The sequence below is a fragment of the Tursiops truncatus genome, chromosome X, assembly GCF_011762595.2.
Source record: "Tursiops truncatus isolate mTurTru1 chromosome X, mTurTru1.mat.Y, whole genome shotgun sequence".
Classification (NCBI taxonomy): Eukaryota; Metazoa; Chordata; class Mammalia; order Artiodactyla; family Delphinidae; genus Tursiops; species Tursiops truncatus.
Genome location: NC_047055.1, coordinates 34,870,707 through 34,887,004, shown reverse-complemented (window position 1 = coordinate 34,887,004; position 16,298 = coordinate 34,870,707). Strand labels below are relative to the sequence as shown.

At 41.9% G+C, this 16,298-nt stretch overlaps 1 protein-coding gene across 1 annotated transcript in view; it reads right to left on the bottom strand.

The window, feature by feature from the left end:
- The window catches only part of DCX (doublecortin), a 342,948-nt gene that overhangs the window by 8,885 nt on the left and 317,765 nt on the right, over positions 1–16,298 (bottom strand). Inside the window, exon 10 of the mRNA XM_033849507.2 lies at positions 10,917–11,011. Coding sequence (XP_033705398.1) covers positions 10,917–11,011 — 95 coding nt within the window. The remainder of the gene's footprint in view (positions 1–10,916; positions 11,012–16,298) is intronic.

Sequence of the window (16,298 nt, the reverse complement as noted above, 5' to 3'; positions counted from 1 at the left end):
GGCCTTTCCCATCAGCGTAATTCCCTGGAGATTCAGCAAGCTGCTGCCTTTAACAGTAGTTCACTCCTTCATATTGCCGAGCAATATTCCATAGTGTGGAGGTACCACAGTCTGTTTAACCATTCATCGGTTGACGGGCATGTGGGATGATTCCAATTTTAGGCTATTACAAATAACACAGCTATAAACATCCAGGTACAGGTTTTTGGGTTAACATAGTTTTCACTTCTCTGGGATAAATGCTCAAGAGTACAACTTCTAAGTTGTGTATTATTGCATGTTTAGTTTTGTAAGGACTGCCATATGTTTTCCAGAGCGACTGTACCATTTATATTCTCACCAGAAAAGTATTAGTGATCCAGTTTATTCACATCCTCACCAGTATTTGGTGTTTTCACTACTTTTTATTTTAGCCAGTCTTGTGGATTTGTAGTGATACCTCATTGTGGTTGGGTTTTTTTTTTTGCAGTACGTGGGCCTCTCACTGCTGTGGCCTCTCCCGTTGCGGAGCACAGGCTCCGGACACGCAGGCTCAGCGGCCATGGCTCACGGGCCCAGCCGCTCCGCGGCATGTGGGATCCTCCTGGACCAGGGCACGAACCCGTGTCCCCTGCATCGGCAGGCGGACTTCCAACCACTGCGCCACCAGGAAAGCCCTTCATTGTGGTTTTAATTTGCATTTCTCTGATGAATATGACGTTAAACATCTTTTCACGGGCATAGTTGACATCTATAATTCCTCCTGAGTTCAACTGAAGAAACAATTCCTCAGAAATGTTTCTTCATGTCTTTTATTCATTTTCTAATTGGATTTTTCTTATTGTTGAGTTTTAACAGTTATTTTCATATTCTATATATGGCTTTGGTTAGATATGTGGCTTGCAGTCTGTAGCTTGTCTTTTCATAACTTTTGCATGGTCTTTGACAGAGCAAAAGTTTTTAATTTTGATGAGGTCCAATTTATCCAATTTATCATTTTTTTCTTTTATGGGTTGCACTTTTGTCGTCAAATCTAAGAACTCTTGGCCTAGCCAAAGATCAGAAGATTTCCTCCAATGTTTCCTTTCTAAATGCTTTACTTTTACATCTATAATCCATTTTTGAGTTAATTTTTACGTAAGATATGAGGTTTGGGTTAGGGGTCATTTTTTTGCCTAGGGACATCTAATTGCTCCAGCACCATTTATTGAAAAAGCTATCTTTCTTCCACTGATTGACTTTTGTACCTTTGTCAAAAATCAGTTGTGGATGTATATCAGTTATGGGTTCATTTCAGGCCCCCAGAGAGCTGCCAGGCCCTGAACAAGTGGCTAACCCAGAAAATGTACCCCATCACCTAAGTCCAATTTATTTCTTAATGCTTCCAGTTCCCACCAGGAATTAGGATTCATGGCTCCAATACTGTCCCAAGCCTTGTCTATGTCTTGGGGAGATGGGATGGCATTGTTTTTTTCCCACCGTTTTTTTCCCACCGTTCCCAGAGCTCTATTTGGAGATCCTTGTGATTACTCCTGGACTTACTTCACCCATTGTCTAAATCAGAGCTTTTCAAATCTCTCTCTCCATCTCTCTCTCGCTTCTCTTTTAAATTCTCTATTCAAATGAAATTTTTCTTGGAAGCCAAATATATGAAATAAATAAAAGTGTAGTTGTTTTGGTTGAACCAGACATGGGGGAGGCAGAATCTCACCCATCCCCAAATGAAACACAGTTTGAGAACCACTGTTTTCATTTACATTATCAGCAAAATACTAAAGGAAACTGGAAATGTTAGGGTCAAGTCTCTGGATATTTAAGAGACTCTCTTTGGTAATGGAAACAGAGAACTTCAGTAGCAGATAGCCCAAGAAAATTAGAGAATGCAGTTTCTCCTTGAGGTAAAGGAAAAAGTGAAGATGAGGAAGGGGGACAAGAATGGGGAGGAGAGGGACTTACTTATCTAACACAGAATGCTTTTTGCTGAGAAAGAAGGGGCAGGAAGTCTGTTAGGCCGCTTAGAATGGAAAGAGAAGTAAAGTGTATTCAGAAACTTGAGGTCTTACTCCTGGTTAAGTAGTACTGTGACATTGAATAAGTCTTTGAGTATTGGTTTCTTCATCAAGAAAATACAGAATGTACAATCTGTAAGGTCTCTACCAGCTCTGAGGACTCTTAAAGAAAGACTGATTCATTAAAAAACACAACAAAGGCAACTATAGCAAATAGATACATTTCTCACCAACCCATAATCCCTACACTGTAAATCAGGGGTTGGAAAACTTGCTCTGTAAGGGGGTAGATAGTAAATATTTTAGGCTCTCTTTGCTGGTCACATATGGTCTCTGTCACACAGTTTGTTTGTTTGGGTTTTGTTTCTTTTACAATGCTTTAAAGATGTAAGAAACATTTTTTACTTCAGGGGGCCATCCAAAACGACCAGGCCATACACATGATTTGGTACTCTTGCTCTAAACTACCAAACAACATTGCTTAGAAAACTGATAAACAGGTAGGAAGTACAACACTGACGAAACAACAGGAGGACAATAAAAAACACACATAAAATTGAATTGAGGCAAAGTGGCATACAACGGAGTTGCATCTCTGAAGGCATTCAGTTCTCCATAAATTGAGTAAAGTGAAAATTGAACATAGTCAAAGTATCTTTGAGCTCTAGACTTCAAGAATAGTGGAGAAAGACTCTGAAAATCTACTCCTACAGAAATACAAGTAACACTGGAAAAAATTGTCAAAATCAACTTTTTCAGAACTCTGGAAATTAACCAAAGGCTTGCAACAATCCAAAAAATGTTTATTCAAGAAAAATGGCCTAATCTCAGTAAGAATACCGAAATTTGGGGTGCTTTAACTTGCCCTATTTCTATTCTCCCTCTCCCCAGCTCCAGGGTATCTCTGAAAACCAACAGCCTCACAACTACAGTCTCTGAAAAAAACCTAGCAGCCACTGGAGGATGCAGAATAGGCTTGGAGCTCCCCCAAATGCCCTATTCCCAGAGAACTGTCACTATTTGACTTGTCTGGTAGCTCCCACTTGTGGGGCTCTTCTTTATTTGACCTGACTCAGAGCACACTCACTGTGAACAGCCTTTTCAGGGAGCATTAATCAGCTGCAATTGTTTAAAATCACAGCTGCCTAACGCGGGGGAAACAGTTGGGGCAAATGAAGCTGTTCAAAACCTTAAAAGGAAAAGCTGGAGAATTCATGTCCATAGGGGCCTTTGAAAAGTTCTGAAAATATTCCCAGGAATCTCTAAGGCCAGGCACATGTTCAGGACTGGGTATATTCTCAGAAAAGACCTGAGAAGTTCCTAATCTCTCACCTCTGGTTGGCCTTGAGGCCCTGTGCAAACAGCAAGTGAAGCCTGAGGCAAGCTGCCTGACGGAGCATTGAAATCAGGCTCCAACACACACACACACACACACACACACACACACACACACACACACACACACACACACACACACACACACACACACACACACACACACACAGCCCTTCAGCAAAGGCTGGGAGACTTATTGGATCAAAGCATTTAAGGAAATCTAGGAAAATTATCCTTCAAGAATGAAGGAGAAATCAACACATTCCCAGATGAACAAAGACAGAGCTAGCAGACACGTCCTATAAGAAATACTAAAGAGAATCCTTCAGGGAGAAATGAAAGGACAGTAGACAGCAATCCACATAAGAAATAAAGAACACTGGTAAAGGTAAATACATAGGTCAATACAAAAGAAATTAATTTTTCTAACTCTTTTCTTCTATTATCCAATTCAAAAGACAACTGCATGGACTAGTAATTATCAAGATGTGTTGATGGACTTATTATGCATGAAGATGTAATTTGTATGTGAATAGGAGCACAAAGGGGGGGAGGAACAGAGATATAGCAATACAATAGCAAAAATTTTATATAAAGTTGAAATTAAGTTGCTATTAATCCAAAGTAGATTATGTTGAAATGTTAATTGTAATCCCCAGGGCAACCACTAAGAAAATAACTCGAAATAAAATTAGTAAAAAATACAACAAGGGAATTAAAATGGTATACTGGAAAAATATCTAAGATAAAAAGGGCAGAAATACAGGAGTGAAGGGACAAAAAGAAGACATAAGACATATAGAAAATAGCAAATGGCAGATGTAATTCCTAATTTACCAATAATTACATTAAACGTAAGTAGATTAAGCACTCAAAGGAAAAGGCAGAGATTGGCAGAATGGATTTAAAAACATTCAGCTCTATGTTGTTTGAGACATAATTTACATTCAAAACCATAAATAGGTTGAAAGTAAAATGATGAAAAAGATTTACCATGCAGTTAGTAACCAAAAGAGAACTGGAGTGGCTATACTAATATCAGAAAAAATAGATTTAAGACAAAACTTGTTACTAGAGACAAAGAAGGACATTTCATAATGATAAAATATAACAATTAAAACATATCTGTGCCTTAACAACAGAGCACCAAAATACATGAAGCACGAAATGACTGAATTGAAGTGAGGAATAAACAATTCAACTATAATGGTCGAAAACTTCAATACCCCACCTTCAGTAATGGATAGAATAACTAGGCAGAAGACCAACAAGGAAAGAGAAGACTTGAATGACAGGCACTACAAATAATTACACATCTAATCTACTCCATCCAACAACAGCAGAATACACATTCTTCTCAAGGTCCCATGTAATGTTCTACATGACAGATCATATGTTAGGCCATAAAACAAGTCTCAATAAATCTGAAAGGATTTAAATCATACAAAGTATGTTCTTCAACTACAGTGGAATTAAATTAGAAAGTAAAAACAGAAAGATATTTGGGAAATTCACAAATATGTGGAAATTAAACAGCACATTGCTAAATAATCAATGGGTCAAAGAAGAAATCACAAAGGAAATTAGAAAATACTTTGAGATAAAGGAAAATGAAATAACAATATACCAAAAGTTATGGGATGCAGCTAAAGCAGTGTTCGGAGGAAAATTTATATGAATTGTTCAGAATATGCTAACTCACAGAAACAGAGAGTAAATTAGTGGTTGCCAGGGGGGTGGGTGGAGGAGGAAGAGGCTGTGACTACTGATGGGCATAGGATTTCTTTCAAAGGTGATGAATGCATTCTTGCACAGCTTTATGATTATTCTAAAAACCACTAAACTACGTGCTTTAGAAAAGGTGAATTTTATCTCAATGTTATTTTAAAAAATAGTACTTTTGAAAATCTTTTACATTGACAATTGAATACTTTTAAAATTTTTTTTATTGAAGTATAGTTGATTTACAATGTTGTGTTAATTTCTGCTATACAGCAAAGTGACCCAGTTATACATATATATTCTTTTTCATATTCTTTTCCATTATGGTTTATCACAGCATATTGAATATAGTTCCCTGTGCTATACAGTAGGAGCTTGTTGTTTATCCATTCTATATACACCAGTTTGTATCTGCTAATCCCAGACTCCCACTCCTACCCTCTTCCACCCCCCTCCCCCTTGGCAACCACCAGTCTGTTCTCTATGTCCCTGATTCTGTTTCTGTTTCATAGATAGGTTCTGAATACTGTTTATATGATTCCTGAGCAGGTAACACTATATAGCAATATGCATGTATTGGTGCATAGTGTATACAGTAATATTCAGTAAATAATGATGTGTAGAAACGTAAGAGGCGGTTTTGTAGCAATTTTGCTCTATGACTATATTGTGACCAGTGATGAATTCCATAAGTTAAACTTACACATAATGCAAGTCCACTGTAATAGAAACAGCACAGGATTAAGAGCCCGGAGACCTAGGTCCTAAGCCTAACTTCCCCTTTCAGGGTCTTTGCTTCTGTATCTGAAAATTGAGGAAGATATAGACTATAACATCTTTAAGTTTCCTTCTAGCCCCAAAATTCTATAAAATGTAACTTGGATCATTACATTTTGTTTTTCTCTAGTTATACCAAAGCAAGGGAAAGGAGGCAGGCGCTACCAAGTTAGTGAACTCCCTGGGCAGTTTTCAGGCAGCACACAAGGGCCTTTTCATTATGGAAGCCACTTTGGGTCCCACCGCACTGAACCACTGGGCTTCAGCATTCACCCCTGTTCTGAGTCATTCATGTAACAGATCCTTCAGTGTAGCTGGTTGGTTAGTGGAAATAATTATCCGAGAAAGACTGTTCCAGACTGTTATCTCAGAGGAAGAGGGGACAGGCCTGGGAGTAGCATTGGGAGGCGACTCCACTTGCAGCTGCTGTGACTTGGAATGGGTGGGGTGAGGCACAGGCTATGGAGAAAATCCAGAGGACTAGGCCTAGGTATGAACTTCCGTACTTCTGTCCTCCATCAATTTATTTAGTATTCAAAATATATCTTCTTGTATGGGTAGAACAATGTTCAGGAAAAGGAATTATCTCAACATTCTGTTTTTGTTGATTGATATGTATAAATACAGAAACACACATATTGCTTAACAATACAAATAATTTGCACCTGAAATTCATTTGCTTGGTCCCCTGGAGCCCTACAGAACAAAATGTTTGTAACAAATACAGCTGTGCTGGCGATGCTATTGCGTTAGAGAAAACAAAAACTTGGTCTCTGGTCCAAGAAGCTTATAGTCCAAAGGAAGTCAGAGAGAAGTTTTGAGAAACCTGGCTTCTAGTTTGGGTTTACTTTTTCCCAAATGTGCCCTGTGCTTTTCTGATGGTGTGGCTTTGTTCTCGCTGATTTTTTTAAAAGCTGGAATGCCCGCTCTCTTCACCAGCCATCAAAAGCCTACCCAGGCTCCAAGGTCCCACTTAAATGTCACCTAGTCTATAAAGCTTTCGTGTCTCCCACCCTCCCACAGTCCGACGTCTTTCCTACCCTCCTTTGTGTGCTCCTGCAGTTCTTTTTTCGCTCTTGATTACACTACCAAAATCCACTTAGAGTGGTGTCTGTGATGTAAGTTTCAGGACCCTGCTTTATTCATCAAACTATCTCTCTAAGCAGTTACAGGATGACAGAAAAAAAAAAAAGTCTGGAAACACAGAGGGAAATGTATATTTAAATAATGTTAGTTATGCTTTCAAATAATATGTCAAATATATTTTCCTTCAATCTCCAGGCAGCTTGGCAAGTGAAATGCCTCCAAATTTAAAGCCATGAGGGCAATCACTAATCTGGAAAAAAAAAATTTAATAAATGAAAAAGCGGCCCTGTGTTTCTAGGCATTTTGAACACCTTTAATATGGTGCCTTCTCTGAATTGTTGAATCATACTGGGGTTGTCTTTAACCTCATCACCTCCTTTTTCTCATCTGTAAAATGGAAATGCTAACCTGCCCTATCTCTTTCACAGGGTTATCGCTAGGGTAAATGAGAAAACGGCTATGCAGAAAGATAAAGCAGTATAAAAATGCAAAATGTTGTTCTCATTAACTATACAAGGATTTACTTCGTGTCCATATTGCAGCACTTGAGTATGCGGACTTTGGCTAACCTCATTGCAGCTGCATTAAAAAGGATTCTCCATGAGTTGCTTAAGAGGAGAAGCCAAGAGGCTGATTACAGCTTAGGGCCCTGTCACAACCGTCAAAATTTACCAAAGGGATGCTGGGACTTCACGTTTGTTTCCAATTGTGCAGGAGGAAAGTCATGGCCTCAGCCACCTGCTTCCTGTCTCCACCATGACTCATACCTTTCAGGTCCACTTGGATGGAAGTTCAGGTGATATCTGCTTAGGCCCACTGCCCAAGGACCTCGATGGTGCTAAGGCTCAAGTAACTTTGTGAAAGGAGGAGCAAGAAGCTGAGCCGGAGCCCCAGGGAGACTGAGCCAAGGTCACAACACACTTTTTAGCTTATTCAGAAAAAGCAGTTCATCCTCCATCATTGGTGGTATAAGCATGAGGCTACTGCCTCCTGATAGGATGCACTGAGTGAGATGCAACGTCACTTCTATGACATTTCTTGTCCCAAATGCACAATCTGTTAACCACAAGGGAACATCAGACAAACCTAAACTGAAGGACATTTTACCAAACAACTAGCCTGTGCTCTTCATTTCTACAATATACTGTCTTGAAGATTTTTTTAAAAGACTCAAGAACTTTTCTAGATCAAAGAAGACTAAAGAGACATGACCACTGAAGGCAATGTGTGATCCTAGATTGGATCCTGGACCAGAAAAAAATAACGCTCTTGGGGCAATTGATAAAATTTGAATATGGACGGCCGAGTATATAACAGTACTGAATCAGTGCAAACTTCCTGATTTTATAATTGTACTATGGCTATGAAAGAAAATGTCCTTATTCTTAGGAAATACCTACTGAAGTATTTAGAGGTTAAAGGGCATGATGTCTTAAACAATTTCGAATGGTTAAAAAATTTCGTAAAGTGTGTGTGTGTGTGTGTGTGTGTGTGTGTGGAGAGAGAGAACACAAAAAATGAAGTAAAGGGGAAAAAAATAAACAACTGGTGAACCTTTATAAAGAGTATACAGAAGTTCTTTTTACTACAATCTTACAACTGTAAATTTGAAACATCGAAGTAAAAAGTAGGGGACTTCCCTGGTGGCGCAGTGGTTGGGAGTCCGCCTGCTGATGCAGGGGATGCGGGTTCGTGCCCTGGTCCGGGAGGATCCCACATGCCGCGGAGCGGCTGGGCCCATGAGCCGTGGCCGCTGGGCCTGCGCGTCCGGAGCCTGTGCTCCGCGGCGGGGGAGGCCACAGCAGTGAGAGGCCCATGTACCGCAAAAAAAAAAAAAAAAAAAAGTAAAAACTTAGTGAAAATTATACCAAAATCCAAATGTTTTTAAAAGTTTGCTCTAGAAAATTATATAATTTATTATTTAATGTTTGTTTGCTTAACTGCCATTAAAAATGGGTAATCTGAAAAATAAAATGATACACTGAAAACCCAATGATACAAAGAAAATAGGCTCTGACAAGGCTGCCACCTGTAGCTTGTTCTGGTTCTTCAATGGTGAAATTCGTTTTTAGAACTGAGTCCAAAACAAGAACAAAACAAAACACACACACACACACACACACACACACACACACACACACACACACACAGCCTGCAAACCCAACCAGATGAAACGGTTTAACAATGCACTCACCTCAATGGGCTTATGGATGGTGGGGCCTCAGCCTAAATGAACTGAACATGTCAATTACAAAGCAGAAGGACTCAAGTGTGCAGACCAAATAAATGCCCAGGCTGCCCTCAGCCCTTTGGAGAAAGTACTGGTGGAAGGTGCTGGGGTAGGTCACACTTCCCAGAAGGAAAGTATGGGCAGAAATGCATAGAGCAAAGACACAGTAAGAAACAGTGGAGCATCCCCAGGAGGTTCTGTGTGGACAGTAGAACAAATGAAGTAGGCTACTCCTCGTCTTGGAATGTCCACACTAACAAGGTTTGCTGCTCAGAAGAATCACTGAAAGCTGACTGCAAAAGCAATTTTCATCCATCTCACAATCTCTGGGTACCGTTGGTTACACAGACAGTTCAGCAGATCTTCCTTTGGGGAAACCAAATAGCTCAACAGAACAATTCGAAGGTTCTGGTCAGGGTCAGTACCAGAAGGTAAGTCATTAAAGGAATGGAATGGGCCTTAGGAATGATGGAGCAGGTAATGGTCAAGTTAACCAGGAAATTAAAAATCCTGATGTAGAGAAAAGGAAATGAAAATAGGTGTCAGGCAGCGCTGTGCTGTTAAATGTGTAACAACCGACTTCCTGTGGGAGAAAACAACAACCTTGATTTGTAGTATTTGCTGAATTCTATGGTGTAAATAAATATTCCCATCATGGCTGAGCTCTGGGTACCAACACGATGTCACCGAACACAGAGTTGAAGCGATGCACACAGTCAGCTCTCAGGAGCTAGTGTGAACTGGCTCCAGCAAACCACTGGTAGCAACCTGGGTGCCAGTCTTACGTCTGCTGCTACCTAGCTATGTCACCCCAGTAAGTAACTTCATTCTGGGTTTCAATTTTCTCGTCTGGAAAACATCAATCTCACAAGATTATTGAGAGAATCAAATGAAACGAATTTATCTCCATCTCAGATCTCTTGTAGCTCTTACCCTCTATGGTTCCGTGATGGAGTTGGCCACATTGGTGGCTTTTTGCCTTTCTCCATCTCTCGCCAAGTCTTGTGAGCTGGGAGAAGACAAGAGAATCCTAGAGGAAGCTGCTCTAGGGTGTGGTAATCAGAGCAGAAACCACATTCACATGGCCTCAGAGATGAGGTTGAAGGCAATGGCCACTCCAGATTTTTGATACAGGAGAGATTTCTGGGTGGGAATCAATTTGGAAAGCGGGGGTAGAGAATTTCTACACCTCTATTATTTTAACGGTATATTTATTGGGGATGACTTAGAGGTGTAAAGGGTGCCCAGGGCCAATGCAATGTATATATGCCCTCTCTTCCTACACTGTACCAGAATCTGCCTGGTAATGAAGAATATACAATGAAACTAGGGTCTGTTCATACTTTGATGTCCTGTGACTCTAAAGGGAGTAGCTTAGGGCTAACTTTCTTTATGTCATTTATTGGAGCCTGGGGCCATAAGTTGCCCTCAATGCCCTCTTTGCTGTGCCCCTGAACTGCAGGGACAAGTGCCCAACTCAGCCCCTGAGCCATCATTTGGTGACACTATTAGCTCAGAATGGTTATTTGGGCCCTTCATACCTCTTCGTTTTGGTTAAATATAACCAGAACTAAATAAACTGGGGGTCAGAAGAATAAATAAAAGTGACTGGAAGCTTAGCCCCTGCTGGGATTCCCAGCACTTCAAGCTAATGGACCAGACAAAGGGAAATTCTGGCCTGGATGTGCTGCTGAGGTAGACGGAAGAGAAAACCCTCACCAGCCATTCCAAAAAGTCCAAGTGCAAAGGGGTTTAGTAAGGTATAAGAGACATAATACCTTGTGCTTCCGGAGGCTGCCAGGACTGGTGGGCGTAGAGATGGGAGACTGCTTAGACTTGGGGGTAGAGAGCTGGCTGCTGGAGGTTCCGTTTGCTAGCCCAAGGCAAGAGAAAAGGAAGGGGATAAAAATCAACAGCATACAAAGGAACACGTTATCCTTCCCCTCCGAAGACACTAAGAACATTCAAACGAGCTATACAGACAACCAAGTGATGTGACTGAGTAGAACAAAGGTGAAAAGAAACACATTCCTCAGAAAGGCAAGAACTGCAATGCTCAGTTAATTAGATCCCCATACAGTGCAAGGCGGTAATCCACCCACCCATTCCCCCGTGTGCTTCCAATTACAGGGGTCTGGTTCTTTTCAAATCTTTTTCATATTCATTCCCAAGTTTGACCCTAGCAACATCTCTGGGAGGTAGTCTGGGAACATATTACTTTGTTTCAATTTTATATGTTAGACAAAATTGAGGCACAAAGAGATTATGCTGCCTTACCTTAAAGGGGAAGAAATATGGGTAATTTGGACCAGGGCACATCCCCTTGGGTGACAAATGATGTGGCAGCTGCAGGACAGCCCCATTGTCTATCTCTCTCCCCTCTCTCTTTTCCTGCTCATCTTTCCTCCCACTCTCTCTTCCCTACTTCATTCCGGGTGCAAAGAACAGAAGGGGAAAAAAAGAGAGAGGGAGCTAATTAGGAAGAAGAATGAAAAAGAAAGTGGAGGAGAAACAGAGTGCGAAACATAAAGGGAGGTACCTACAGCAAAATGGGCGGAGGAGAGAATCGAGAAAGAGGGAGAGAAGATCAGGAATGGAGGAGATGAGACAGGAGACAAAGATTCTTGGGGACAAGAAGAAGGAGGAAGTTTGAAATCGGGAGAAAGGCTTAGAGACAGAAAAAGGATGATGGTAGCCAGAGTCAGGGTGCACCCGCATTTGTCTCTAGTCAGTAAAATGCTGAAAATGAGATGGTTTAGTATTTAACATTTCCATATTCCACTGTGTTTGCAAAATTGTCTTATAATTCCCTTGCTGACTAGATTTTTTAAAGATCCAATCGTGTAAAGAAATGTGGTGCACTGAAATAGAACAATTAGCAGCTTTCAAAGGGGATTCATGTTCAGACATCTCATCTAAAGTTAATCTCTTTTAAAATCTAAGGACCTACATTGTTCATCAGATATTCTGAAATGTGCTTTAAAAATAAGGGCAGGGCTTCCCTGGTGGCGCAGTGGTTGAGAGTCCGCCTGCCGATGCAGGGGACACGGGTTTGTGCCCCGGTCCAGGAAGATCCCACATGCCGCGGAGCGGCTGGGCCCGTGAGCCGTGGCCGCTGAGCCTGCGCATCCGGAGCCTGTGCTCCACAACGGGAGAGGCCACAACAGTGAGAGGCCCGCGTACCGCAAAAAAAAATAAGGGCAAATATCCCAAGGGTGTTGGTGGGGTGGGGGGAGGAGAAGAGAAAGAAGGAAGGGACGACAGGAGGGGGGTGGAAGGACATTGAAAAAGTTAAGCAGGAAGATGGCCTGAGGGTGTTGCTGTTAGTCCCACAGGTAAAGCTTAAACTGGTGTATCATGAGTATTTCCTGAGGATATACTTTCTCTGCACCACTTATGGTAATGTTTCCCTAGGTTCTGGAACCTGCGTATCAACTGTAGAGATGAAAGAGACATCAGTGTGGTGGTTGGTGAGTTTATCCAAGTGCAAGTGAGCTGAAATATGGGCACTAGGAATCCACCGTCTGGCCTTGCCTGTGTATTCACTCATCTCTAACCCACTCACTGAGAGGCCTTTCTCCCTGTCAGGGCTTCCTGGAAGTCATTCATTCAGTTGGCCAGTAGCTACAGAGTACTTTCTCTAAGCGAAGCCAAGTATTAGACGTTGAGGTTTCAGAGATGAGTAAGTCACTTCCAGTGGGGTGGCCGGTAAGAATACAGCGGGAATAAGTGCTATGACGAGCCATACAAGGGGTATTATTGGAGCCCAGTGGAGAGGCTTTGAAATCAGGGGACTAGGAGTCAACACCTGAAAAAAGTCTTGAGCGGTGCCTCTGGAATAGACAAATCCATAGAGACAGAAAGTAGATCAACGGTTGCCAGGGGCTGGCCAGCAGGGGGCAAGGAGGAATTAGGCAGGGCAGGATGGAGAGGTCTGTTAATAGGTACAGAGTTTCTTTGAGGGGATGAAAATGTTCTGGCATTAAATAGTGGTGACTGTTGCACAACTCTATGGCTAAACTAAAATCCAGTGAATTGTACATTTTAAAGGAGTGAACTGTTTGTGATGTCAGCTATATCTCAATAAAGCCATTGAGACAATGACTTGGATCTGGTTAGGCAGAGAGGATAGAAAGGGTATTCCAGACTGCAGAATTACGCCAGCAGGGGCAAAGACATGGTGGTGTGAAAGAATACAGCATGCTTACAGGAGTGCAAATAGCTCCAAATGGCTCCAGTGTAGGATGCCAGCAGTGAATTCTGAGAGATGAGACTGGAGTTGAGGATAAACACCAGACCCTGGGGGCCTTTTGTGAAGTCTGGGTTTGATGTGTGAAAGAAATCTGGGAGCGATACCATCAAATTTGCACTTAAAAACTATGACTCCAGATGCAGGGGGAAGACTGGTGAGGTGGTGTGTGTGTGTGGGATGGTTAAAGGTAGAAGCAAAGAGATTGGTTAGAAGACAATGCATTAGTCCAGGTGAGAGGCGGTGACGGCTTAAATTAAAGCACTGGGGGGGGAGAGAAGGGATCGGGAGAAGACAGAGGCCTAGAGGCCAGGCAAGTTTGGAGCGAGCGTGATGTGCACGTACCATGCAAGCCACGCAAGGAGGAACATGACCTGTGCCAAACAGCACACAGACTGGGGGAGCTAGGCTCTGCCAGGGCACTAGGCTTTCTGGTGAATAAAAGAGGCACTTTGGAAAAGGCAAGAGTCTGTGAAGCCACAGCGAGGCAAAGGAGTCATTTACTCTGCAGGAAAAGGAAGGAGTGCCTGGGGGTCTCCAAACAGGACCTGGCCCCTAGTATTCAAGATGGAGAGCAATCTTTGGGATCAGTGTCAGCTGACATAATGAACGTCTTCCAAAAGACCCCTGACCCCAGCCAGGAAGTCTAACAGATGTAGGCATCCCCAGGTAAGTGCCGTCATGTTGTTCCACATGGTCACTGTACCTTTCGGCAACAATAGATTCTAGTTTCCCAGCATTTGTCAGCCACGCTACAAAAGGATGGCTACTATACTTCCAGTGTGAAAGCTGTCTTTTTCACCTACCCTCTTATCTAGCTTCTTATCGGAGAATGAGCCCACTGGTCTTGGCAAAATGTGGAAAATTATTAACCAAAGCTTATCTGTATGGGAGTCAGTTTCCACTTATTGGCCATAGATCTGCACATACAGGTTTCTTTTGCAATCTCTAGTTCTTTTATCAATATTCTCTGCAACTCTCTCATCCGCAAACTTTACGGGGAATACATAAATACATATTCCACGTATACCTCTCTCTATTCTCTGTATGTCTGTATATGTTTATATATGTGTCACTGCCACTCCCCCAATCAATCCATCCCCAGATCAATCTTAAGTTGCTTATAAATAAAGGATTTAATTTTGTCATCAACATTCAATAAGCGTTTGGAAAATCAGTTTTTCACAATTTAACTACAATTAATTTAATTGTTGAAAAAAACGTAGACACTTTCCCAGACTTCCCTGATGGAATCAAACCCAAAGATGGACATAGAGAAATGAGAAAATATAGACACGTACAGACAAATGTCAATTCCTTACAAGCTGAAGGAGCAGACTACATAAAAATATATTCTCATATGCATTTCTTCTATGGGTTCTGTGGGAAAAAAAATCTGGGAGGGCGCCATTTGATTTGAATTCTGAAGCCAATTCGTATAAATGTCACGTAAAAGAAGTAGCAGGGAAAGATGAAAATAGGGTTTGACGAACTGTGCATAGCCTTGGATTGGCAAATCCACATGGAAAGCTGTCACAGTTCATTTTGAGAGTGACTGGAAATAACACCGGTTTGATAGCCCTCATTTTCCTTTACTCTGCTTTACTAAACATCTTTAGTTCCTGTCTCTGATGTTCCAGTTCTCAGCTGCAATTTGAGATTGTATTGGGGGAGTCTTTGCCCTCTTCTACTCGTCTCTCTCATTTCCCTCCTCAGAACCACAGCACTGCCTCACTGCTGTCACCCTTTATTTATTCATAGTCCAAATCCTTTTATTTCTTTCTTCTCATTGTGCAGTTCACTTTTTCCCCTCTACAGCAAGGTACATCAGGAACTTTTCAATCTCCTAGGCTGTCTTATCAGTCTTATCAATAAAAACCAGGATAATAATGCTTATTGTGTGTCTGTGATAAGCTAGGCACTCTTTTCTCTCTTTCCATTCTCTCTCTCTCTCTCTCTCTCTCTCTCTCTCACACACACACACACACACACACACACACACACACACACACAGAGCCTCATCTAGTCGTATTCTAATTTCTGTTTGGGAAATAGAGGCTCGCTCCAGTTAGGGGTAGCAAAGTCAGGATTTGAACACATGTCTCTCTGATTCCAAAGTCTATATGTGTTTTGGTTTGTTTTCAGTTTCTGCTACATTGCTCTTCCTTTTTTACATGATTTGCTTCTGGGACTCCTACTTATGACAACTTTCTGATGGCGGGTAGGAAGGAAGGAGAAGGTTTGTGACACAGAAAAAAAGAAAGAAATAGGAGCAGGTAGAAGCAGACACCAGAGCTTATGCTCATCTTCTAGACTTTTATCCTACTTGACCTAGTTTAGATTAGAAAGTGATTAGCAAGAGCTATCTTCCATTCACCCTACCAACTGGGTTTCATAGAAAATGTCATGAAACAATAGCGGACAGAGCAGCCAGACAGACATGTAACTACCCTCATGCCACATGCCTCTGGGAAGATGGTATCTGTGCCCTGTCGCTCCCCTCAGGTGTGCAGCACAATTGCCAAGCTTGGCCTGGCACAGTCTTGGCTTACTACCTTCCCTGAATGATTACACCTGCCCATTCCCCGGCGCTTGTTTTTAAATCCTTGGCTCTATCAGAATGGAACAGGACAAGCCCAAACAAAAGATGGCGGGTAAGGTAACTAGGCTGAATTAACTAGATTTGCAGGGATTTAAATGTGTAGGGGAATACGGGTTCCCAGGAGTGAGGGACAAGGCGGAGGGAGTCAGTTCCCAAAGAACAAGGAGAAAGTTCAGTCTCTTGCATGGGCGGCCAAGGGCAGAGTATGGTCACCAGCCTGGCAAGTTGATGCTGAGCTCTTAGACTACGGATTCCCTTGTCTGGAGGCTGGACTGATCCCTGGAAATCAGGATGCAACTGTGTGTAAGG